General features: G+C 38.7%; 1 protein-coding gene across 2 annotated transcripts in view; it reads right to left on the bottom strand.

Annotated features, from left to right (window-relative positions):
• TMTC2 (transmembrane O-mannosyltransferase targeting cadherins 2) overlaps nucleotides 1-27,235 on the bottom strand; it is a 260,675-nt gene that overhangs the window by 136,513 nt on the left and 96,927 nt on the right. For both annotated transcript variants that reach the window (XM_064450359.1, XM_064450367.1), the window contains exon 2: nucleotides 22,613-23,183. In XM_064450359.1, coding sequence (XP_064306429.1) covers nucleotides 22,613-23,183 — 571 coding nt within the window. The remainder of the gene's footprint in view (nucleotides 1-22,612; nucleotides 23,184-27,235) is intronic.

Below are 27,235 nucleotides of genomic sequence, written 5' to 3'. Positions count from 1 at the left end.
TGCAGCAGATAAAGCACAAAGAAACTTTCAACTTAATAGCATATATGTCTCCTCCATAAACTACAAGATCTATATGCAAATCACAGCACTTCTCTAAAGAGTAAGGTATTTCCAATGTTTACACTGCTACCTTCACAGCCATTGTAAGTCACACAATGTAGCAGAACTGATTAGTCTGATAAAGTTAACATACATTAAAGAAGGAGAAGATCCACCACTTAATTTAACTGGCATTCCTCTTACAGCCATGAAGGCTTAATGTTGTCTGATAAAGAGGTAGATGAGAAAAGTTGCTAAACATCTCTACTGATAGAGTTCAATTCAGGATGTAAAATTACAAATTGAAAAGCTGTAATTTTACCACTAGACGAAATGATCACATTCTGAAATTCTTCTAATAGCAGGCCTTTTCTGGACACAAATTAATCTTCCACATTTTAAGACTGGATATTCCAAATATCTTTTCTCTGATTAAGTCATATTTGGAAAGTTTCTCAGTGAAAGAATCACACAGAAAAAAGAGATTCTCTTCCAAAAATTGCTGGTCTCATAGAAACTTTATAAAAGGGCTCTATTCTTACTTGAAACCTGAAACCACAAGGAAGAAGAATTTATACCATAAATACCATTTACAGACAATCCCATTCTTTTCTATTTCTCACCCTGAAATCTTCTAAGCCGTGTAACTGTACTACTTCCAAAAATATATAAATAAAGTTATAGCAAACCAGCCTACAGAAATGAAGCTTTTTAGAGGATAGCTGCACACTGAAATCACGGAAACAGTCTTCTATTATTATTCCTAATCAACAGAAAAAGAATCCAGACAGGAAGAATAATGAACTTGTCTATGGTAATACTGTCTCAGTGGTAGAGCCTGCCGGTCCCCAAGATACCTAAAACTCCTTACTCATCTTGGCATGCCAGGAGTTTAATACATATTGGTAAACGTAGTACATGGGAACTATAGAACTATACTAACGGGGGTGGGTGTGGGGGGGGGTGTGTGTATCAAACACAAACACACAAAACACCCCAAAAAACATCAATGTCAGATTTCTGAGGACAAAAATCAAGACTTTGAGGCACTGCCCTGTGACATAAACATTTTACTCCTTGTTCTGATACATTTCTGAGATAACCAGTTACAAGAAAAGTAATCACATTATGTTCTCCTTTCCTAGTCACATTTCCTAAGTGAAACAAAACTTTCTATAAGCATTGAGGGAAGAAACCAAAATGAAATATTTTTATTATTTTTAAATATTGAAGCATTTAAATTGTTGCAGATTATTTTCAAGAATAATTTTCTGCAACTACAACCATTTATTTTATTTTTAAAGCAAAAAAAGAAACATATATTCTTTCAAAGCTCTGAAGTAGCTTTAGAAAACCTACACGGGATTAAGAACTTTGATCAAGTAGCCAAAGAGAATATCATAGCTTAAATATTATGAAGCAGGGAAGAAAAAGAGGGAAAAACAATTGCCAATTATCTTCTTGGTAACATTTTTAAGATGACTGGCAAATACAAAAGATTAAGTGACTCAGTGCCAAACGAACCATGAAGTATCACTCCTAGATAATGATTAATAAATACTAGAAACCCTAAAGAACATTTTGCATAGCTACTGTAAATATCTAAAACTTTGGCCACAAACTGGAGAAACTTTCAGCTAATTCATGAGCATTTCTCTTCATGCTGTATTAAAATGAAATTTTCTGTACATGCATACCATCCAGACTCTCCCAAACACTGCACACAGAGTACTGAGTTAGAAGTCCCACTGTAAAAGCAAGGGAAAGCAAAATCTCAAGAGAAAATAATGACATGCATCAGAGTGGACATGGGTCTATGGAGAGGACTAGTTTGGTAGCAATTGTTTTCCAGCGTTCCCTTAAAAAAAAAAAAAAAGATTGAAAACACACCTTCTGACAAATCTTATATTATTTATTTCTGAACGAGGAAGGGTTTTCATATCAGCTGATACTGTGCTACATAAGAACAGCTCCCATGTAAGTGATGAGGGTGGAAAGAAAATTTTTGTTTTAATTCAGATGCTCCTAGAGAATACATTCCTACTTCTGCCTGATAGCACCTGGGGAGTAGGAATACATATCAATATTACATAAAATTTAAAAGCTTGTGTATTTCTGAAGGAGTAAGAAAGAGAGGACAAAAAAAAAAAATTAGCCATCTATGCACAATTAGCTGCAAGAATTAGGACTAATGAAGCCTGCCTTCCAGTGAACGCACACCCCATGACCAGTCTATTTGTGCCAATGTGGTGCAATTTTTCAGAACTCTGAACATACTGCTGTTGCTGCTTGGATTTCAGTGTCTAACAAGGTGCTCCTGAGTTATTCTTCTCTCAGGGCAACTCGATATCTCTTCTCTATTCTGAGTCCAATTTTAATGAAGCTTTTAAGAGCTCCACCTTTGAGAATATTGTTCCTCTGTCAAATTCCCTTCTCCTTGAGTGATGGACATTAAAGTAAATGAGTAGAAAGGTGGACAGAAATACCAAGCATGTAAGCTGTGTGTTCTTTGAAATGAACCTACTCTGAAACACCACTACTATTTTCTGATACAACACCATCCAAAGATTGTTACCTTGCTAAAAATCTTCTGTGAGCTAGAACTTGTTCATTTTCTATCTATAATTTAAGAATTAAGAACATGGGTTTTGTCACTTTCCAACGAATAATAACTCACGCTCTGTGACAATTTTTGACCTAGACAATTTTTATAGCTGTGTCATAGATTCTAGATGTAAGTTTAGAAGTAACATCTGCTTGTCAAAGCCACTTTACGAGGATACTGGGAGGAAAGTATCAACAACGTCACTTTGTTGAAGGGATGAGGAGAAGTTAACACTGAGATGGCTAAAGTCACTGAGGTTCAAGTATTATCATGAAAAGTTCTGAAATTGAATTCCCTCTGGAGTACAAAATAGAACTCAAATTAGAAAATGAATATGCACAGAAGGAAAAACAGTTGCACTAAACACCTGTAACTGGCAGATGTAGGTTTCAATATATTTCTATTTCTCCGATTCATAACAATCTAATTCCAGTACTTGACATCAGGTCTGTGTTTCTGATTTGGGTGAAGCAAGCTCCAAAATGTGTTGCCCCTCTATACAAGGGACAACGCTGCTGAAGCAGCCTATTCCCTTGGTTCCTGCAACCCCTTACGCCATGGTTGTGACAGATAACCTGGTACTCCCTGCAGCACTGGGCTGATGAGACTGTACTTCCCTGGTTCATGCCTGTTGTGTGCTACTAGCAGTCATCTGTGCAGTCACAGATTAAACACTAAGACTGTCAGCTTAAGACTTATCTTTTCCCACTGGCTTCTTCCTAAGCCATCTCAGTGATGTGGATCTCGACAAGCTTTACTCTTGTTTAATAATTGAGAAGCACCCTGGGGTCTGAAGACTCCATTATAAATATACTTACTGATCAACTTTCATTAGTGATGTTACCTTTGGACTGACAAGTCTGGTTTTAAGTGGCATCATACACGAAGTAGTTCATAAAACAGAAGACAGGAGACTTCAGTTTTCTGTAAAAATGTGCCATAATATTCACTAATTTGGAGGAATGATATTTTCCCTTTTAGGTTTGATGGGTGGAGGAAATGAGGAACCCCTGGTGCTTCACAGACATATTTTTATGATGATTTACTTGACAGGGGAGAGACATGTCAGCATAACCTTCTGAGAGGTTGGTATTTTCCAGGGGTATACAATAAAATGTTAAAATATGCTAAAAGCTCTTCAGCTTATCCCATGAACTCAAAATATCTGCTGTCACTCAAGCATCTAGGGTTTCTAATCAGTTGCTGTTTAACATTTATCTAAACAATAGTTGACAATAAAAAGTAAGACTGGTCAAATGCATTTTTTAATCCTTCTTCATAATAAAATTTCTAGTGGCCCTAGAGAGAGACATGCACACCACTCAATCTCACTGACAAAGTTATCTCTTCAACGTGGTTCATAGAGATGCATGGACAATTAGCAGGTATTTCACATTCAATGATTTTTTGCTACTTCATTTTCTTGCTGAAATATTAAAGAGTATATATTTAGATAGATAAGACTTTGAAATTGTCACCTTTAGGTTATCATTGATCACATTAAAACAACAATAGAGAGGTGTGTCCTTGGGACACTACAGGGCTCACATGAGAGTAATTGGGTTTGGTTTTACTAAAAGAAAGCCGCCTAAAGCAAATTTACTGTATTGGTATGTAAAAATTAGTTTTGTCTAGATTTGTTGTGTATGACATTGCTCTAAAGCAAAGGCCTATTTCACAGAAACTAGTTGAAGAGAAGTCTTGTTTAGGTCTTGACCTGATCTGTTGTGTGGTTATGGCCAGGTCTAGACAGGTCTGGACTGACCTGTCTCGCCAATGAGCTTATACAGCCAACTTGGATCTTGTCTTCCTCCTTCTTAAGATTTACATGTTTCTTCCAACAAAGCATGAAGGTAAAGGCAAGATCTAAAGATATTGGACAATTCACTATGAATTAATAACACGTTCCACTTCCATAATTTATCTACCTTTTTCCTCCTGATTATAAATTTTTCCATATCATATAGTAGGCTTCCATCTTTAACTTGAAGGAATATTCCCACAATCCATTATAAGGTAGGCTCATTCTTTGCTAGAGGACATGAAAAAAGTCCCTTCAAGCATTATATCTCCATTATTCAATTATTTAGGAATTAACAGTCAACCCTCAATCAATCATCATTATGCTGAACTTGCATATTTCCTATTCTGGCTTCCCTTCTAAAAAATATCAAAGGACCTAGTCCCTGACTTCCTGCTGCTCTTGTCTGGTTTCTAACTTTTTTTTACACCTCGTTATCTCATGAGCAGAAAATTCTGAAAAAGTTTTGGCTTTCAAATATTAATACATTATATAGCAAGGAATAACATCATTCTTGCATTATGGCATAATGTCATAGCCCACAGAACCTATTTTAATGATGATTTCTCTCATACCACAGCACACAGACATTCAGGTTGAATTCACTGGTCCTTATCATCTTTAGGAAGATATGGTAAGACACCTTCACAATTAGCATCTTCAGATTATTCCTCTCCTAATGTCTGGTTTGTATTCTGTAACAACACTACCCAGTTTCTTTATGACACAGTCAGCCTTTTTCCAAATAAATCCACTGCATGAACTAGCATTTTTTCAAGAAAATTTTCATATCCACATTTCTAATCCATTTTTGGTAGTAGTTCCTAACTGGTTACATACATCCTCATAAATTACAGGACTCTAAACTCTAACTCAGTCCCAATGGCACTCTTCTAAAGTAATAGTTAATAGCATAAGTTAGTAATACTTCAAAATGGTAAGTGGAAGATAGGAAGGGCAAAGCTGTATTCCAGCTTCAGGTATGGTAATTATTTCTTTTACCTGAGTGAACATCTGTGATCATTAGTTTTAGATTATCATTTCTTACAAGCAAATTTACTCTAATCTCTTAAAGCTACTTTGAAATTTCACATCATTAAGTTTAGGTCCCCCCCCTTCCAGTTCCAAACATACACTTGAACACAACAGAGCACCTATTAAAGAAACACTTGGCAACATAAAAATCACAGCAGATGGGCAAGGTGCAAAGAGGCATAGAGGGTGAGTTTAGTAGGCCAAAACCAGAGAAAGCACGCTTTTCAGATCCCCTGCTGTAATAAAAGGACAACATACATAAAACAGATATTTCTTAGTCATCTAGAAGTTTTCCAAATGACCTCAAAAGACTACCTCTGTTAGCTTGAGAACTGTCATTTGCATTATCTCCTTTCACTTGTGGTATACTTGAGTTTTTAAATTTCAAAATCCTCTACAATTTCCTTAGTGCATTTTAAGGGACTTGTATAAAACATTTACAAAGACACAGAATAGTACACACAGTACATACTGCATAGTATATAAGTCTCTAACATCCCCGTTATTTACGACAAAGTCATTTATCCCTCCGGTTTGTCTGCCAGCTACCCAGGTTTTCATCCATGTGGTAAAAGTCTTAACAAAACTAGTATGAATTATTTTTAAAGCAAAATTGAGATGAATAAGAAATATACTAGAAGTGCAGGATTTGAAATACAGGCAAGTTTTTGAAACTACTGGAAAGAATTTGTGTATTTTTTAATGGAATCTTTTAGATGTAAAAATTATGAATTTCTAGATAAGATGAACCACCATCTCTTCAGAATTTTACTACTAGCACAGTGATGAATAAATGAATGCATATCAAAATACAAATGCACAAACATTCCTCTCTGTATACCATGACTTCTACTGAGTGGGAAACTAACACATTAAAGCCTGAACTGTAATTTAAATTATGAGCTCAAGATTCCACTACATTATGAATTTGTGTTTTTCTTATTATATTCCATTCTCTTCATCATCTTGTTTTACTTTACAATCTTTCTAAACAACAAAAAAAAGGATTAAATTAATGTAGGTTCTTCCTTGTTTCCCAGCTGCTCAAACTGGGTTGTTATTCTTAGAAAATTATTTTAGTGACAAAGTCTGCATCCTGGTTTTGGGCGGGGGGTGTTATTTTTTGGGGTTTGGGTTTTTGGTCTTTTCAGCCCCTCCTCACTGTCTCTAATGAAGTTCTTCCCTTTCTCTGTTGCTAACAGTCTCTCCCATTCACTCTCTTCAGCAACCATTAAATCATTCTGGTTTTCACTGCCCTTGGGTGGTTTCTTCTGAAATACTTCTATGTCCATGTATTCTTTTATTTCCCTTTCACAAAAGTAATCTTGTTCATTATTAAAAGCGTTTGTTAACTTCATGAGAAAATTCTGCTTGGGCACAAAATCATGTCTCCTGATCCTGGTATTTCCAATCACTTACCCACAACTTTTTTCTCATATTTAAGCAGCCCTATGACAATCTTGTATTCTTTTCTGCAACATAACAAATTTGGATGTCCCTAACAGGCAGTTTAAAATGGCTAAAGCAGATTAACTGTGATTCAGCAATAGGAATTTTGTCTTTGCATCATGCCTTTCAATGTGATCTTCATCCAAGTAATTTTTTGTGCATGCTTTGAAAATTATCACAGCTTTTTAGAGATGGGGATAAACATTAAAAAACAAATCTAAACTCCCAGATTAAGGCATATGTACAATAATCCCACACTGGGATATCAGAGAAATCTTCTAGTAGAACAATCCTTTAAAGTCTTTTGCTGCTGTTAACTTCAGATGGAAAGTCCTTAGTGTCCAGTGGGGTCCCAAACAGCACACTTAATGTGGATATTGATTAATCAGACTTGAGCAACAGCCACAGCTGCATTAGTGTTTCCTGTCTGAAATAGCTGTGGGTAAACATTTAGGATTTATTTACCTGTATTACCCACCACTGAAAATTTTTAGCATCCAAAGGACACAATAGTTTCCAAAAAATAAAAGTCTTTCTCTTCTCATGATATGGAAAAGCTACGCAAAACACAGTTATCTTCTCTTCATAAATGACTTGGATGCAGGACTTGAAGGAGTACTAATCAAATTTTGCTGATGACACAAAATTGGGAGGAGCTATTGACACTCTCGAGGGCAGAGAGGCCCTGCAGAGAGATCTAGACAAATTAAAGAGCTGGGCAATCACCAACCATATGAAGTTTAACAAGGGAAAGAGCCAGATTTTGCACCCGGGGCACAGCAACCCTGGATGTACATACAGACTGGAGAACGAGAGGCTGGAGAGCAGCCCCACGGAGAGGGATTTCGGGGTTCTGGTTGATGGCAAGTTGAACATGAGCCAACAGTGTGCCCTGGCAGCCAAGAGGGCCCACTGTGTCCTCGGGTGCATCAAGCACTGTGTTGCAGCTGGTTGAGGGAGGGGATTGTCCTGCTCTGCTCTGCACTGGTGTGGCCTCACCTCGAGTGCTGGGTGCAGTTCTGGGCACCACAGTGCATTAAGGATACAAAGCTACTAGAGAGTCCTCAGAGGAGGGCCATGAAGTTGATGAAGGGTTCAGAGGAGAAACCATGAGGAGTGGCTAAAGCCACTTGGTTTGTTCAGCCTGGAGAAGAGGAGACTGAGGGGAGACCTCATTGCAGGGTACAGCTTCCGCACAAGGGGAGGAGGAGGGGCAGGCACTGATCTCCTCTCTGGTGACCAATGACAGGACCCGAGGGAAAGGCAGGAAGATGGGCCAGGGGAGGTTTAGGTTGGGTATTAGGAAAAGGTTCTTCCCCCAGGGGGTGCTGAAGCACTGGAACAGGCTCCCCAGGGAGGCAGTCATGGTGCCAAGACTGACGATATTTAAGAAGCATTTGGACAATGCCCTCAGACGTATGGTGTGAATTTTGGGACTGTCCTATGCAGGGACAGGAGTTCACTTGATGATCCTTGTGGGTCCCTTCCAACTCAGGACATTCTATGATTCTATGACCTTTTCCTTTTCTGCTATTTCTCCAATAACTTGAAAAATATCAAGAGAACTTTGTTGCAGATAGACTTTGAAAGCCATGCATTATGTTGTCAGAAAACAAAAAGCCTTTTTACCAATGTTTTGACAGTTTAGATCTTGTTTTTTCGAGAGTATTTCTAGATAATCCCTCTTCAGGTCCAGTAATTTATGGCCTATGCACCACAAAAACATGGTCAAATAGCTACGAAAGCAAAATTTGTGGAAAAATCTTGGCTAAGAACTTGCAGGATCTTGCAAACATGTTTGTTCATTCAAAAAAACTTGGCATTAGTCACATCAGAACTACTTTTCAAACTATTTTCACAGCCAGGAAGAACGTCACAGTTTCCCACATACAAATAGAGTTGCACCTATGATGGCTTAAGCATATCATAATGGCAGCTTCTCTTAGATCATCGAGTATCTTAGGGAAAATAAAAAAAAAAAAAAAACCAGGAACAACTTTCGAACATGAAGTCCTGCTTCGGGCTTCAGTAAGAACTTCACAGGACACCGCACCCAAAAAAAAAAAATATAGTCCCATGTTAAAAACATGCAGGCTTCACTCTTAAGGACAACACATAGAATAAGGATATAACATTCAAGTACAGAACTACTGAAGTTGTGATAATGGACATTTACATTTAATTGAGCTTTCACAATGAGTCTATCCTTCTGCAAGCAGCCTACATAATTCACAATTGGCTGTACCAGACAGTTAACAGCAGAATATATCAGACTACCAAAATGTACAGAAAACATGATGTACCTGAATTTCCATACCCACCAACATTACCAACATGGTAAAAATAATGGAAAACAATTTACTTACTTGCCTTAATGCACAGAAAATTGAGCTTTCTGGAAAGATTCAATGAAAACTTAAGCTCTGTTATTGTACAAGATGCAAATACATGTTATCTTAGAAAGCAGTTCTAGGACTCTTAGTGAGAAAATTTCTTAGCTGTTTTGCTGCACCTCTTCATGTTAACGGGCTTAGAAGTCTGTTGATGCTGAGAAGCATGGCTTTGGGACACACAAAAAGGTTACCTCTGCAGTGCGCTTTTGGACATATATGTTGTTTTGTGGGTTGGTTTTTTTTCTTTTAAATACCATTTTTTAAAACATATCTGAATATTTCAAATTGTTTATGTACCACAGTAATGTAACATTTAATCAAAATACTGTAACCAAGGGCAGAGAATGAAATAGCAAAGCACACCATCTGACAGACGGACTTAAAAAGCTCCCCCTGAGGGTTTGAAGCTGTCTGCTATGCTACAAGTAAAACAAATAACTGTATTAAGACATGAATTTATTACTCCAGTGAGGCAGTATGTTGGTTGCTAACCATCAAGTGCCACAGAATGCAAGGTCACATATCAAGTAAGATTTTATAAAATTTCACTTTTCATTAGTCTGCCAAAACTCATACGAAAAAACATACAAACACTGCCTACCATAAGGACAGAGGACAGGTGCTGCATCCTTTGGCTGATAAGAACAGCTCTGCTGATTAATATAGGAATAGTTAGCCTGTACAGATTCCCAAATTTTGGCTTCCATATCATACACCTGGCTTTTCAATCAATTCTTTATTTTTTGTCGTCATTACTCATTTCTCCCTTTCCTCCTTACACGTTAGGCAGCTAGTTCAAAGAGTTAGACTTAAGCAGGCACTGAAATTCTTTCATTCAAATATGGGGGGGAGAGGGAAATAAAGCTTTAATTAGGATTGGTGTAGACCTGAAGCTAAAAAACACTGAGCATTAAGGACTATGTCAAAGAGCAGTGTCTCCACTAATAAACCTACTAAATCACTGCTGTTTCAGAATAAGGTTATCATTTCGGACTGAATTTATTTCTAGTAGGAAACCAGGCGATAACTGAAAAAGAGATCTATGCCATGTAGCTATTACACCAATATATCACTTCCTTACTGGATGTAGATTTCCAATCACAAATATGAACAAGGCAGGTATTAGTGAAGAAGCTCTACTGACACCTGTATCTTCATTATTTCACCTGATGATGGCAGGGGTTATTATCAGATTATCAGAGCACAGAGGAGCCATCTGGGTACTGCAGAGCCTTGGAGACCAACCTGAGAGCACAAGGACACATCAACCTTTGTGCTACTGTGCAGTCACAGATTGCTGACAACACACCATATCATGAGCAGGGTAGTGCCAAGGTAGAAACAGTTATTTGCAAGGATCTAGAGCTAATATACTACTAGATATATATATATCATGGACTACGATGGAGTAAAAACAATTTTCTGGACTGAAAATAGATGGATTTAAGAGAGGCATGTTTTTTAAAGTTGTGTTTAGAAACTACACATCTTCAAAATACATCAACACAGAGCTGCCAAAACAATAATTAAAATACGAACATAGATGAATTTTGAGTTTGGGGTTTGGTTTGTTTTGGGAGCTTGGGGGAGATTTTTGTTTGTTTGCTTTTGTATTTTGGTTTTTTTTTTCTTTTTCTTTTTCTTTTTTTTTTTTTAATTTGGGTTACATGTAATACCTAAAGTGTAACTGCAGGTAGAGAGTGGGACTGTTTAGAGGTCAGGTAATCTGTCACAACTGCTGCCAGCTCACAGTTTTGTAATACAGTACCCTAACATCAAGTAAGAAGCACAATTTTCATCATGTAAGGCATTTTTCTTCACCCTTTTCAAACTTCAGGATTACAGATGAAATCCTGAAAAGATTTACTCTACAGATTTTCGAAACAGAAAGCAAATGAAAACTTTCCGAAGTTAATGTTTACCTCTCAATTATTAGCACAGCCTTCTGATTTTGGAAGGCCTGAGATTATGACAGTACTAAGTTATTTTGTCTACAGGGTATCCTGATAAAAACAGGGCTCAGCTCATAAATACTCAGGCCAAATCATGAGCCGTATGTAAGTATCTGCCTGGCCAGCCTCAAAGTTTGTGCGCTAATACCAATCTAGTATCAGCCAGCCAAGGAACCCATCTACTTACCTTGCCTTTAGACACATTTTTGCAGTCTGTACCAAGGTTCCTTAAGGTAGCTAGCTTGGTTAATTTCACATTATACCATTATCCCCAACTGTGTAAGTACAGTACAGATCTAACTTGAGATAAAAGTTTCTTACCAATCTTTTACAGAAGTTGATTGAAATGAAATAATCAATTCATTTCTTCTTCCAAGGAAAGATGTCAATACCAGAGCAAAGATGGGTGGACAGAAGGCGGGGTGGGGTTTTTTTTTGGTTTATAGGGTTTTTTTTGTTTGTGTTGGGGTATGGGGTGGTCATGTTGCTCAACCCCCGCCCCGCCCCACCCCCCCCAAGTGAGAGAGATGTATATATGTGAATCAGTAAGAGATCAAGGGAAGTGCAAAGGAAGGAAGGTGAAATACACATTATGCAGGTATCTTCCCCCTGAATAAGATGCAAGAGGGAGCTCTGCAATGCTAGCTGGAAGGGATTTAGAACTGGGAAAAAGAAACATGGTTTGATACTTTTTGTTCTAGAAGAAATTATACTTGGGGTTTTCTTTGTAAATATACAGGATTGCATAATCATGGAACCACGTATTTTTTTAATCCATATTCTCAACAGAATTATCCACAAAAAGTCAAGTTCTTTGTTAACAGCTCAGGTCAGAAGAGGTAAAAATATACGATTTAAACAAAAAACAAAAGCAACAACAACAACAAAAAAATCACCCTACAAAATTGCTAATACTGACTTTCCACAGATTTCTAATTACAAGAAGCCAAAAATGCTATATAAAGTAGTCCAGAGAAGCAAGAGCTGAAGTTAAAAAAATTGGCATTGCTTCTATTTTAAAACTCATGAGAGCTATTTTGTGGCAGCGTTTTGCCACTTCTAATAATGTATTTTAAGGAGAAAAGTCTCCAAGAGATAGAACTACAATAAACATATATTTTTGAAATAAACAGTAATCTCAGAATCCCTACTAAATAAACACTGCTGTTGATGCAAGCTTCATTGTGCTCTACAGCAGTACAAGCTGCCCAGGATACTTTTAAAACATGCAGACTAAAACATGCAAAAAATTTATCCATAACCCCCAAAGTCCTGTTTTCTGGGAGAGAAAGAATTTACAGAGACTCGATACAATTCTACCCCCTCTTTTCCCCTGCTCCCTCGTTGCCTTTATTAACTCAATATGCTCCTACACTCACTTTAAAGTCTTTGTTGCTATGGGAATTTATTTCCATATTTTATTGTCAAGGAGAAAAACAAGATTTTGGTGATTAAATGTCACAGAAGCTCTGACTTTTGCACAACCCAATCAAATCTACAGCCTTAGAAGTAATCTGTGTATGTGTCTGAAAGTCTTACAATTCTGATCATAAAAAAGTACATATGTTCTACCTGGCATTTAAGAGCCAGGTACACACATTCGCTCTCCCTTCCCCCAAAAGCTTCTGGATAATTTCAGCAATTTCCTCATGTGCATTTTCAATTAGTTTCCTAGAAACTCAGGAACAAAAAATATTTTGGTTTCCCCCCCTCCCTATATCGACTATCTGCAGCATCAAGGGATTCTGCTCTTTTCTACGAGACATTCAAGGTTAGTGAGGCTAGAAGTTTACCTCCTAACAACTGACCCATAAAGTGAGCTACAGGATTGCAAGCCTGGGTTCCTTCCCTCCCTGTACCTAATCTATATTGCAGCTGGAAAAAGAAATACAGGCATATGTACAAAATATCATTCAGTTCCTCCAGTAAATATGCCAGATGATGTTTGCTGCCTTCTATCACAACTCGCTGTTTCCACTGTAAATCTTATACACTTGTAATTCCCCCCCCCCCCCCCCCCCCTTCTTTTGGTATTGTAAATGTCTACATAGGTTAATGTTTAGAATCACTCAGCTTGGAAAAAGCGTGCATGTAATCATTAAATCATTACGACTTAAATAGAAATGAGCATAAGCCAGGAAGTTCAAAATTAAACCTAATACCACAAGAAAAGTCTCCCTCGTGGCTCAGGGTTTGTTTATGTTCCTGCTCCTTCAAAACATGTTCTCCCAGGTCTGGAATCAGAATTCATGCTTGTGTACCAGGAATGGCTCTCTCCTGGGTAGGACTCTAGGCAGACAACTGTCTTTGAGACTACAGTTCTATCCAATAGACTCAGGCAATGCTTTCCAAGCACTACAGTTCTGAAACTTAGGTGACTACAGTTAAGACGCTCAAAAAATCAGGAGCCTGATCTTCATGTATTCCCAGCAGTGTCACCTTTCCCAAAGGTGCTGTAACACATTGCTGGGAGTCAGAACTTGGAGCATCCAGAAGCTGCACCTGCTCCCTAATCTATTTGATTCTGACTGGGGACACACAGGTTTTTCTCTTCTGACACTAGTATCATGTGCCATGACTGCTGGGAGCAGACAGTCCAGCTTGCTATTTAGCTGTGGTCGACCAAGTGCAACGGGCTTATTCAGTAAAGCCCTCGAGGAGCTACAAGCATTCAACACTTCGTCAGATCAGGACACTTAGGTGCCTAAACATGACATTAGGAGGCTAACGTAAAGTACTCACAATTGAAGATTTTTTTTATGCAAGGTGCAGGTACAAACTTTCTGTCTGGCATTTAACAAACACAATGGGTACATGATGAATACGATCATGAATGCATGCACTTTAGCAAAGACACCAAAATGGGCTTAAGTAGAAATGGGTAAGTCCTGAGGAAAACCTACATGAAAGGAATTACACCAGGAGACATTTAACTCATTAAGACACCACTTAGCTTTAGCACTGCATGTTGTTTTTCCCATTTTGCGGCCAGACGATGGACTCATGGGAGGAGAAGAGCTAGAGGGAAAAGGGATATGGCTTTCCAGCTCATGAACAAACCGAAAATTGAGGATGGGCCAAAGCTGCATATACTTCTTATCCCTCAAAGTTCACAGGTACCTAAGTCCCCTTACCTCAGTATAAAATACTTAATACATTGACCATCCTTACCAAAAGGCATGAAATTTAACTATTCTTTCATACCATTATTTTTATACAGGAAAATTGCCAGCTGTTAGAAAAACAGTTTTACAAAGCTGCTTCAATTAGGGAGCTAAAGTAATCACTAAGATGAAGAAAAAGCAACACCTGCAAATACTCCTAATGTTCTGAAACACAGTTGTTACATGCTTTGATAAGTTTGGTGCTTTCACTTGAGTCATTAAAATATTTTGAAAACATTAAAAGCTCAGAGAGTAACCTTGTCAGCTTGATATTATTTGCACAGGTTTTGTAAACTGGCAAGTAGCAAGCCCACCAATACCCTGTAATTAAACAACACCATTTAAAATTTACACTCTTCTTGATGTTAGTAATTGGCATGTAACCTCAGAAGGAAAAATAAGTGCCAACACCAACTGCACAAAGCCCCTGGAAGCTTTTTCACCCTATGCCTCAAAAGACATCTCTTTTAAGTCAGGCAAAGAATGGAAGAACACAGCATACTTTGCATACTACCATGCAGTATAAATCTTATGCAAGACCGAAGACAGTGACAACCTGTCTCTAGCAGACTAACCTCTCTGTTAAACTGAAGGTTCCTCATGTCTTTACAGTCTTTGTATATATGAAAAGGCTTTTTTGGTTTTTTGTAATTGACTTAGTCATTTATTAAAGAAGCCTTTGCCTTTTCTATCTTTCCAGAGAGGAATTCTCTAATATAGACTCCAAAATATCACTGTAGACTTCAAGTGGATAGACAAAGATAATGCAGATTTTAGGAGCAATTCCAATAAAGACATTACAGATTTAGTATTAAAATATAATCCATTTTAAACCATTAACTTCGGCAAGATATCTTATGATTGATCCCTCATTAGAAAAAAACTGTTAAATTTGCCTTAGGATTTGTATTTCTGTCATACGTGATCTGTTTCAGTGGTTTAAAACGCCCCATGAAAATACTTTCAGGAAACAACAGCTATTTATACATATTGATGTCCAATTCAGGACCACTCCACTAACATCACAGGGAGCTGCAGGAGATCAGTGTCTCTGAGAAGAAAGATAGTAGAGGCCAATCTTGCTTTTCGTATTTCAGGATCAAAAGGAAAAGTAGCAAGGAGCTGTGGGAACTACAGGAAACAGCAGTATTAGCTACTTGAAATTGTCAAGAAAGAAGTAAATTGCAAAAAGCTTCTTTTGTTTAGGAAATATCTGCTGGGGGGAGGGGAAGAGACGGTCAAGACCGTACAGGCCTCATGCTGCTGCCATCCGGCACAGTGAAGAGAAAAACACCAGGCTAGCTCATCCGCAAATATTAGCAATGTATGTGCAGGCACATTCATCTCAGCATTTCCACAATTTTCAACAGGCTTGAAGTTAGCAGAAAAATTAACCCCCAGCTGACCACCGCAGAATGAGAGTTCACAGCTAGGGAGCAAACTGAGCCCCAGCTGGCAACGGAGCTCCCAATCTTTCCTCAGCTCTTGAAATGTAAAAGGTTACCCCGCACACAAATACAACATTTAATATGCAGCTCTTGTTAGACAAAATGAACCTGCAAGAGGTCAGGTCATGTTTTGAAGCTGTAAGATATTTATTATTTTTAACTGGGACAAAAGTAGTCTCAAGGAAAAGTATGTTTACTAAATATCTGACTCCAAGGATGTCCTGCAAGGGAGTGGCTGCTGCCTTAACAGTCTAAACACCACATTTCAAAGACACAGAACTAAGGCCGGACCATACCCATGCAAGCATTTCAGAGAAATAACTTACTAAATAATAGCTTGCTGATCAGATTTGCCCAAATATACAGGCCTGTGGGTAAGTTCAAGCATAACAGAATTCCTTAGATAAAATAAGCAGAAAATAAACCATCAAGCTAGATTTTAAACAGTGATAAAACACTGATGCAAAATGGCATAACTTGTAGATGGAGAAAAGGTGAAAAAACAGCAAGACTGACTGCTGCATTGCTAAGGCTTCACAGCTCTTCAAAAGAGAAGTATAAAACTGCAAATTTAAATCAGGAGCAGCATTTTATTTTGAAATTGCTTTCCAAAGCACGATAGGCCTGAAAGTGGCAACTTCAAAGAGTAAAGAATGCAGAAAGTGGCTTGTTTCAAGCTTAGAATGCTCTCAAAAAATCGGTAGCTTTATCTAATACCCAGCAAGTCCTATTCTGAGCAAGACTCATACATATCACCCACAACTAAGGCTGTTCCAAGACCATAGGAGAGTAGTGTTTTATAAAACTTGGTTTAGTGGTTGACAGTGTCATCCACGGAGGCCCCAGGTTTACATCACTACCTTAAATAAAATATAGGCCTCCAATAAAATTGCTTTTTACAAACCCAATACTGTTATAAGAGCACAGAAGGTTAGATAATGCATCCTGCAATCCAATTTGTGGTTTGCATTAAGCTATAGATACCAATAACTAATTCCACATGTGAGACAGACCTCCCGGGGGGTGGGGTGGGGGGTGGGGGGTGGAATGGATTTTAATCAAATGTGTGATGGGAAAAGAGAGATTTCCTTATTTTAGTACAACAACCCCCCTGTACTAACAATATGTTGATCTGGTAAAGTGTTACCATGCCAAAGCAGTGGAACATTAGTGGCACATACATCTGGTATAGTTATTTCTGTAAGGCAGTTTGTACACATAAACCACACAGCAATAAATACTTTTATCTTTACCATGAGCTTAAAAATTAGCTTTAAATGCATTTGCCTCATCTTTTTGACTGCTAATGTTGTCCAGCTTCATTCACTTTAAAATAAAAAAGGCGGGGGGGAAGAGCAGCACAGTCGGGTTTATATTAGCTTTGCACTACTAATTGGACCGAAGACTCTGTACTGCAATGTTGATTAATGGTTCTGCTCTCAAGCTGGAGATTGCAAGTACAAAAGAATTAGGCCTCTGAATTTGCCTATTTTCTATAATTATGAACTTGAGCACAGCCCTCTCCCGTATTCAGGTTCCCTCCTCCCACTATTAGACTTTTGGTGGTTTAATGCGTGCAAGTCTAGCTGCTGACAGATACAATCATCTGATACCTATGATACATGACAACTCAATCAATCTGCATACCTGCTACGCAACTTATACTGGAAATTACTCAAAGTCTAAAATGCTGAAAAAATCAAAAAGCCTAACTTTCTTCCATAAGGAATGCTTTGCCCCAGTAGAGCACCACTTTTTTTTTTAATTGCTCTCATTTCAGACAACTCATTTACAACCACAATAAATACACTTCCATCAAAATCTGCTGACTTAAAGACAGTGAATACATTCTTGTCAGCATGCGCTTCGAAAGCAAGTCAGACAGAATAAAATAGAGCTAACCAAATGAAATGGGGTCCAGACTGACAATGTTGCCAGCCAGAGTGAGAGCATCACAAGCAGACAGGAATATAAGACTTGGCAAAAGGAAAAAAATCAGCAGCCAAGTTCTACTGAACAACCAATGCGCAGATGACAGGGAAAAGAGCTGGATAGTTTAATAAGTAGCTACGATATACATTTTTAAAGCGCATTAAGAATAGCTTCTAAATAAGGGGTAATATTCATCTGCTCTACTGGTGGTCCTGCTCTGCAGCTGCCTTGTTCAGAAGCCCTGCCAGTCTACTCAAATCGCACTGGGATGCTGTCGTGTACTTGATGTGGCAAATCAGGACTCACATGATAATATGTGTGAGCCCAGTAAACAGCTACTGGTCTCGTGTAGTAGCCACCATTTTGTATTTATTGGACAGCCAGCCCAAAGATGAGAACAAACTGGAAAAAAACAGGCTTGTCACCCCACTGCCATCTCCTACCATCTGCTGGTGCATTTTTAAAGCTGCTTTTACCAGCTCATCCTTCACTGACCATCCTGAAGGTCAGTGGTTTTACTGTTCTTTAAACAGAATTAATTATGTCTCAGTTTTCCCAGTGGTATATTCTGAAAAGGTTTATAGAAGCCAAAAGCCATAGTCTGGCAGCAAGCCAGCCCAAGTCCTTAACCACCCACTCCCCCAAATCCCTCACTCTCCTCTCCTTGTTCCTGCCCCCACACCCCAGCTTTCCTCTCAGGATTTGCCAGTGCAGCTGTCTGTAGGGCAATGATGAGGACTGGATATAACTAAATTGATTCAGGCTTAAAATAACTCCTAGATGTATATCTGGGATATTTGGGGGTGGGGGGTGGGGGTTAAGGGTTATTTTTTACCTGCATTTCCTTTTGGTTCTAATATGCAGCACAGCCTAGGAAAAGGTTGTGCCAGCTCAGCTGGACAGAGGTTAGCTTAAGGTTAGGTAGACTGAAAGAGGTAGCTCCTTTCTACCATTCCATTACAAAGCTACAGTGCCATGCTGTTTACCCTGCATTCAGTTTCATATTGTTAATGCTTGCTTATTTAAGTACAGACCTAAGCTAACCACCTCCTAAAATTATTTCCCTTTCTTCCTTGGCTCCATTCTACACTTATACACTCCAACACTCTACAATAGGCCATAACTTTTTCCTGGACTGCCCTTTTTGATGCCTTCCCCCCATTTCTCCCCCCAGTTGCCCTCCCCAAGTGTTTACACTAGGAAAACACAAATTCCAGAACAGGTAAATGGACACAATTCTTTCCAATTGTCCAGGCATTCTGAGTCCTCTGACAAGATAGGGGTTTGTTTGGTAGGTTTGGTGGGAGGGTTTTTTTTGTTTTGGTTTAAACCCTACTGCAGTTTTTGAAATGCTCAAGCCAATTGGATAACACAGGATGACTCATCTGTAGATGGCTACTTTGGTCTCATGCAATTTACAACAAAGGAATGTCTTTTCAAGCAAAAAGGGTAGGCAACAACTTTAAGAAAAAAAAATTTAAAAACACCCCTCCTCAATCCAAAAGTTGATTTTGCTTGCTTAGGGAGATTTTACAGTTTGTTCTAGGAAGAAAGAATTTGTCATTTCTTACTAGGGGCACATTTTATTTAAGGCCAAAGCAGCAGCAAGAAAAAGGCAACACACAAATGATCCCAAAGAGATCAAGAATTAAAAGCTTTCCTCGTTTTTGTTTGAGTCTGTGCTTTAACTCTGCATAATGCAAAAATTAATCTGCTGGCTACATACTGGTTTTTATCTTGATTATTTTAAATACAAAACTTAAAGAAAAACAAGGCAAAGCAAAAATAACCACTTGTCTTTATCATTGTATGTACACACACACACAGAATCAAACTAAAACCTAAGCTTTTAGTAAGAAAACTTAGCTCTGTTTTTACTAATGATTTCAGAAGAGTCAGGATGTCACGTTAAAATGCCAATCTTACAGCATAATCACCTTGAACTTACGTTAAAATAAATTTTAGAAGTAATTTCAAATCAACAGGACAGCATCTAATTTGCCTTCATGGTCAGGACTTGTCAAACATTGGTCAGACACAGTAGAATCCAAACCCAAATTTCTTAAATCCAAGTCCATTGGCTGTTCTCAAATTATCCATTGATATCAACTAAATAACATCCTCCACAAAAACAACTTCCAGTCTTCAGATGGAGCAGGCCAGAGACAGCCTCACTAACACGAACATTCTTCAAACAGTACTTTACAAGAAAGGGTAAAAGACAAAGACCAAAGAAAATATAAACACAGTGAGAAAGTGCTTCAGATAATACTGACTGAAAAGGCGGCAATGCACTAGAATAATTGTTTTCAGTATCTTTTTTAGGTAAATCATAATGCTTTTATTATACAGCGTGAAGCTCTGCAGAAGAGTGAAGCATTGGCTTTAATTTGCTTTTGAGGCACCACCTTTGTTCCTCTTTGAGACACCTGCCATTATTTATCTTTAATTTACATTGATTATCCTTACAAAAGGCTTGTATTTCACTCCTCTACTTCCCATGGAGCGCTGGGAAACAGGAAACTGCTATGCTAAAGGTAGAGTCCATGCAAAGCTGGAGTACAAAAGATTTTACAGGCAAGTACTCAAAGAGAAACACTTTTCTTAACAGGCTAGGTTTATTAAGTTATTCCTGGCATTCCAAGCCCTGCAGGAAAATACGTTCTTACAAAAATTTATGTAATTTGTGAATGATTTTTGTAAAACAAAGTACAAAAGAAGGCTCACTGAAGATACTTTGTAACTGAAGCTTCCAGCTGAGCTCCTTATCACTGTAAATGAATGCTACAGAAGCCTCTGCTCAGTCGGGTAAAATTTGGTTAGCAGCATTCAGCTTGAACAGATGTGCAAGGAAATGATAGTCTAGTAATTTAGTGAATTATGAAATACATTTCTGGCATATTAAGCAAAATATTTCTATTTTTGTTCACTGTGGTCCCTCCCCATAAAATTCCCTCCAGCTAGAGTCCATTCTTCTTAAGGATTTGTAATCTACAGAGCACAGGATTATTATTTCTATCATTACTGATAGAAAAAAAAATTGAGGCATTGACACTAGTTTGCTGTCCAAGACAAAATTCTGATGCAGAGTGAAAAAAAAAAATGCAGAAGCCTTGTGTCCAAATGTAGAAGAAAGGCCTTGCGTTCACAGAGTTAGGATGTAGAAGGTTATATTTCACCTGTGTCACTTAGGTCTCTTCTAAACCAATTTTACCCTGTCCCTGAAGCAGAAAAAGGGGAAAAGGAAGAAAAGGCTTTTCCCTACCATCTGCAAAGGTTTTGTTTTTGAGCAATGACTATCTGTGATAAAAAACTTCCTAGCTCTATGGCTGTGTCTTGGTCATTGCAGGATGCAATGACAAGAGGCTATGATTTGGTCTGAAGTCATGCACAAGGTATTCAGAATTTCATTTGTGCCATATGACTGTTTTACCATTGTTTAATTCTATAGGATAGGCCAACGCTCGAGTTATGAATTAAATTCCTTGAAGCACTTCATAAAATCTCATCCTGTATCTTTCAAAATTACACTTGCTGTTACAGATGCACTTTTTAAGAAAAGTTAATTAGTTTACTGGTGGTTGTGCACCTAACACTGAGTGTAAATGTAACATACAGTATTTGGCCACTGGCATTCAGCAGGCCCTACATAGTCAAATATACGTGATTTTAAAAAAAAAAAGTAAAAAGTGATTATTGTGTTCTTTTCAGTTTTGTCAGAAAAGGGCATGATTAACTAAATCAACATGTAACAGTAGTTTATGAAGGAACTACCAGAGACTACTTGGTTTTTTTATTTTCCTTGCATACTACAGCTACGTATTCTATACTCTACAAGTGGAAAGCATCACTTTATAAAAATCTACAATTTATTTTCAATTCATTTGAGTGAGAAATGAAAATTTTAAAATCATGGTGTTTGAGATAGATTGCAAAGCCTTATTTTGTTTTGTTGCTTTTCTTGGTTACGTCTCACTGAAAAATGTGCAAACACATATCTCAAATATTCTCCTTCTGTTAAGTCAGTAATTTTTCTGAAAGAAAGCCATTGCACTGAAAATAAAATTACATATACTCAGCTTACTCATTTGTACAGCATCTGATGTAAATGAGTCTTGATTTCAGCTGGGGTTTCTGGGTACCACTAAAATACATGTGGTTTTGGGAGAGGAAAGTCAGGGTTTTGGTGGCCTTGTTTGTTTTTTTTATTTTACTCGTTTGTTCTTGGGCAAGAAGTTAAAAAACTGAGAAATACTTATTTTGTTAAGGCAGTAATACATTTGAGTCATAGCTCCTACTAGGGGGAGAAAAAATACATGCCGAAGGCATGCACCGAGGTCCTACGCATTTCTGTTAAACTACGGTAAGAGCTCTATCTTTGCCTCAGGGAGCCTATAGATGATACCAAGCTGCCGCACTTGCACGCCCGACCAAACTAAGCTGAGTTTGCAAGATACATGAGGATAAGAGCATGAATGAATTATTTGCAAAAGGCAGCCAGATATCCAGTGCTTGACGGTAAACAGAATGTGGAGGGAGCTGGTGGAAGCAAGGAAAGTAATTGAAAAAAATACATCCCCAGCGTCAAGTAATAGCAATGGATAACAACACATTGTTTAAACAAAATGTAAAATCCCATGCTAAACTGCTTTAAAATGTTCTTTCAGCATTAGACATCTGTGCTTATTTTTGGGAGTTGACTAAACTACTAAGAATTATTGTGTACTTGAAAAACTCATCTAGCACCTGTTTAACAGTGATCGGTGCCTAACGAATAGCTTATGGGAGACTCACCTTGTATAAAGCAGGAATGATCTGATGCATTTTCAGCCGATGAAATACAAAGATATCGTACACTGCTGAAATGGCCAGAACAGTCACTCCTTGCTCCTTCCACAGCATGCTGCATCCTGCACACAGCCCCGCTCCCAAGATCCAGCCCCAAGTACTCGGTGAGGAACCTCTGGTAGAGCAGTGCTTCACGTAACACATCAGGGAAAGCAGAAAGAAGAGGCAGGCTCCAATGTCTGCCCTCCCTACAATCCCCGCTACGGCTTCCGTGTGGATTGGATGAGATGCAAACAGCAGGCCTGCTATCAAGGTCCAGTACCCATCCCCAAACAGGATCCTGGAGAAGTTTGTGAAAAGGCCTGTGACTGCAGCATGTAACAGGATGTTTACAAGGTGGTAGCCCCACGGGTCCATCCCTCCGACAGCGTGATTAATGCGGAAGGAGAGCGTGCAGAGAGGTCTGTATGACTTGTGGCTCCCACTGTGAGTGAGCAGTGTCCCCCAAAAGTCATTGTAGAAGATATGGGTCCACGGCGTCTCAGGCAGAAGGTCCTGGTTTGTCTTGATAGCTCGACTACAAAAGACAAATAAAAACTTCATTTCAGCAGAAGGAAAAGGGTACAAATGAAAGGCTGTGAAAATGCAATCACGCTGCTACCACAAGAAAGAATGGCACTGCTTTGGTGCTGCTTTAATTCAAGTTTTGAATTTTTATGGGAGGTGTTAGAAAACTACATATCTTTTGACTTCTCGATAAAGCAAAATTTCCATATAAATTGGCTTTTAAAACATTAGAAACAGATGTTATGCTGCTTCCATTAAATTAAAACACCCTTCAGTGACAGTCTTCTGAGTCTAACCCAGGAGTAATCGGTTAAGATTTGATGAGTTATAATTAAAATGTAAAAGAAATATGAAAAACTGACAAACATTATTGTTGAAACAACGGATCCTCCAGTAATTCAGAACTAAAACCCAACTGGCCTTTTATATTGGAATTTTAATTTAGATGTTGGAATGAATCTCACTGAGGTGGATGAACAATAAATACAGAAGTCAGTAGGAGCATGCAAATCTCTGGTACTGTACCAGCCACTCCCACAACTGTCTCATAAATTTTGACTGACAACTTTTTCTGCTAACACCTTGCTGGAGGCAGACGGCAGAAGATTTTACAGATTACGATATACGTTCCCTTTAAATTGCTCATATTTACAAGTGAGGCAAAAACATACATAGGTTGTATAAGCTTATGAATTCAAGTCTGTATCAGCTTGCTTGGAAAAAAAAATGCTGCAGCATTCAGCATTTATGTTTCCAACCACCCCGGCAAGGACTGGTGCCAGCCATTAGCAGTCTCCATGTCTAATTCAGTATTGTAAAAATCTGTCCCCTATAATGTTTGTACAAATCAAATAATTTGCATTTAAAATTTATGCTGTGGGAGAAGGTGCGAGACCTGCTTAGTGCAAAAAGATGACTAGAATTTAATTAGTTAGCTGCTTTCATATCCAAAGTTGTGTTTAAGCAATTCTTTAAAGATGCACTGCTGTTACTACTGAGCTTAACTCATTTACATTAAGCTTAAAACGTTTATTTTGCCAGAGTAATTAAGAATCCAGCCAGCTCAAGACTATTCTATTATAAATAGTAAACAAGAGAGATTATTTATATCTAATTCTTTAATCATTCCCTCTTTTTGCCTTTCCAATAAAGATCTTCTCATGATTAACAATTTTTCAATGCAGATGAAGAAAGAAAACTGATGTGAAACTCAGGCCCACGTTTGAAACGCACCACTCTTAATTCATACTCCAAGACTCCCCTCACCTTCTCACCCCCAATAAAACAAGTCCCTTGGAACCTGTATCCAAATCTCATTTTTTTTATGGTATTAGTTTCAGGAATGTTGTCTTGTTCTGTAAGGAAAAGTGCTCAAACGCTGATATACTATGCCACAGAATCTCCATGCAAATGCTCTGAATACCACACAGCTCAGCATTTCCATTGTCCAGAGCACATTGCTGTAATGCTTTCAGACACGCTTCCTCTCCCGCATGTCCTTTTGTCTCTACACATATGGAGGTTATGGAGAGGTCAGCTTAAATCCTTTAAAGATCTGATGATGCTTTCTAGAATACTTGAAAATTTTCATTTTGACTTCTGCTTATGCAGTGGATCGGGTTGCTTGTATTTGTTTTCCCAACCCCACACACATTTTTCTCATTTTAGTCCAGTCACAAAAGAACACTAGAAGAAAACAAGATCTTTGTTTTCACATTATTTATCTTGTCCTTCAGTGTAGCCCTTTCCTGAAATCTAAGTCCTCTGTTTGTGATTTCAGTTTGTAGTATCACTCTCAGACTCACCATAAGAAAACTAGGAATTCATCAAGAATAAAGCAGGTGTTAGGCTAGAAAGAGTCCTTTCTCTGCGAAAAACATACTACATTAGACTACAGACTCCCAAACAGTGAGCATAGCTAAGAATGGCTATCAGATGTCAGGATTTACAGCTGAAACCTTGAACTGCAAAGATGTTTTATCTTGGAGAAATACTAAAGAATTAAGTGGCAGTAATATTGCCAGTGCAACTGCCCTCCCCTGAGGCAGAGCATTCTGCTACAAAGAGCCTAGACGGTGCACAGGTTGTTCCCAGGAAATGGTACATTTTATTATATCTTTTGCAAATCTGGCCACTTCCAATACTTGAAGCCTTGTAACCACTTTAAAAGAAAAAAAACACAAATGACCACTGAACTGCAGCTCTCAGTACACATGTATAAAACGACTCCACGCTACACCGCTACACTTGTTAAGCAAAAAGACCAGCCCTCCTCCTCTAAGTGAACAGCTGTCACACCCATGATTTTCACGCAGTACGTGCTTATATGGGACTATTCCCCATCAAAAGTAAACCGCTTTTCTCCAAATCATAAAGAAACCTACTGTATGTTCTGAAGGCATCAATTCAGTCAAATTTTATTTACAGCCTTAGCAACAAACTTGATGCAACCCTGATCCTTTCCTCTTCAGTCCTATTCATATTAAAATTTTGAAAAATAAAAATCAAAAGGAAGGAAGGCTTGAAGATACAGTATTGATCACCCTGTATTTGGGTATGGATTTCAGCAAGCAATTCTGAAATACTCCTAGTTCATTGTGCATGTAAAAGCAACAGATTCTAGTACCTTCCAGTCAGCATGAAAACTACAGAAGCTGCCAGTTCCAGCTTACCCCATGGTTCAGTCAGGCCAAATTTTGTATTCTCTATGAGTCAAAATGTAAAATAAAGTTAAAAGTTCTTTCCATGTGGTTATTTTTTTGCTAAATGTATGAAAGGAAAAAAAAGCCTAGCAAATGCTTTGGGATATTAGAAAAGTCTACTACAAGAGCAAGGCTAAATGTCTTACACCAAAGCCAAGTCTCACATCAGTTGCTTGTTAACATTCAACAAATATATAACGTTTCACATTATAAAATGTGATAATAAACACACTTGGCCAACATTATACTTGACTGAGCAGGAGGATGCAGGATTACGAGCACCTGAGATATCGGAGCCAGGCAGCTCTGTCTCATTTCACCCTCAAAAGTAGAAGCAAAACAGGTCTCGGTGACACTAAGGACAACATCCTGGGCATCATTACTGAGGGTCAGATGGAAACAGCCAGTGGGCCGAGTCCAGCCCACACATAACCAGCTGGGCCATGCCCATCTGTGTCCCCAACCTGGCTGCGTAACACACTGACAAGAAAAACCATGAAATTAAATGTTTATCTCAGTGAAGGGGAGAGAAATACAAGCTTTGTTTCTAATAAAATAGAAGACTAAAAATAAATGGTACTAAATTGCTCATGTCAGGACCCTGAGAGCACTAATAAGCCTTGACAGTCCTGACCCCCCCTTCACGGGCTCCCCCCACCTGCCCACAGCCCAGGACCCCATGTCACCCACTGGGGGTGTCAGCCCCTGCCCCAGTGACGCCGCAGCAGGGCTGGTATCCAGCTCCCCACAGCCCTGCCCTGCCAGGCCATGGGCCGAGCTGGGCCCACATCCCGGCCTGGCCTCAGCCCCGGGGAGGTGCCCAATGCCCGGGGCTGTGCCTGCCCCCCATGCCCCCCGGCTGCCCTGCTCCTGGCTGGGGCAAGACCTTGTTTTTCTTTAATTACTAAATTAACAAGCTGTTAACTCTGCTGCAGTAGTGATGCTTAGCCGCGGATTTCAACGGCAATTTTGAAAGCAGTCCCTCTTCGCAGCCTGGCAGGTAGCGCTGACATGTCCTTTGTAAAGCCTCCCACACTGGCAGCAACCGGGGCTCTCTGCGGATGGCAAATAATATTAATTGCTGGCTCCAGGAAAGACTCTGGGATAAAGGAAACTACAAAATGCCTTATTAGCCTTGTCTTCTCCTTCACTCACAGTTTACCTTCAGGTTATGTCCCGCAGATTAGTCCAATCTTGATAATGGGCATAACAAGAGGAACTCTCCAACTGCACTCATCACTCTTAAACAGAGCTGTAAACTGCGCTCTTGCTAAGAGGCAGCAGGTCACCAGGGAAAGTCATTTTTCAAAGCTCCAACACAATTGGCATTTTTACTTTCAAGCAGCCTCAGATAAGGTTT

Source organism: Phalacrocorax carbo, chromosome 1, assembly GCF_963921805.1.
Source record: "Phalacrocorax carbo chromosome 1, bPhaCar2.1, whole genome shotgun sequence".
Taxonomy (NCBI): Eukaryota; Metazoa; Chordata; class Aves; order Suliformes; family Phalacrocoracidae; genus Phalacrocorax; species Phalacrocorax carbo.
The sequence above is the reverse complement of the archived record's forward strand: the minus strand, read 5'-3'. Positions and strand labels throughout refer to the sequence as shown.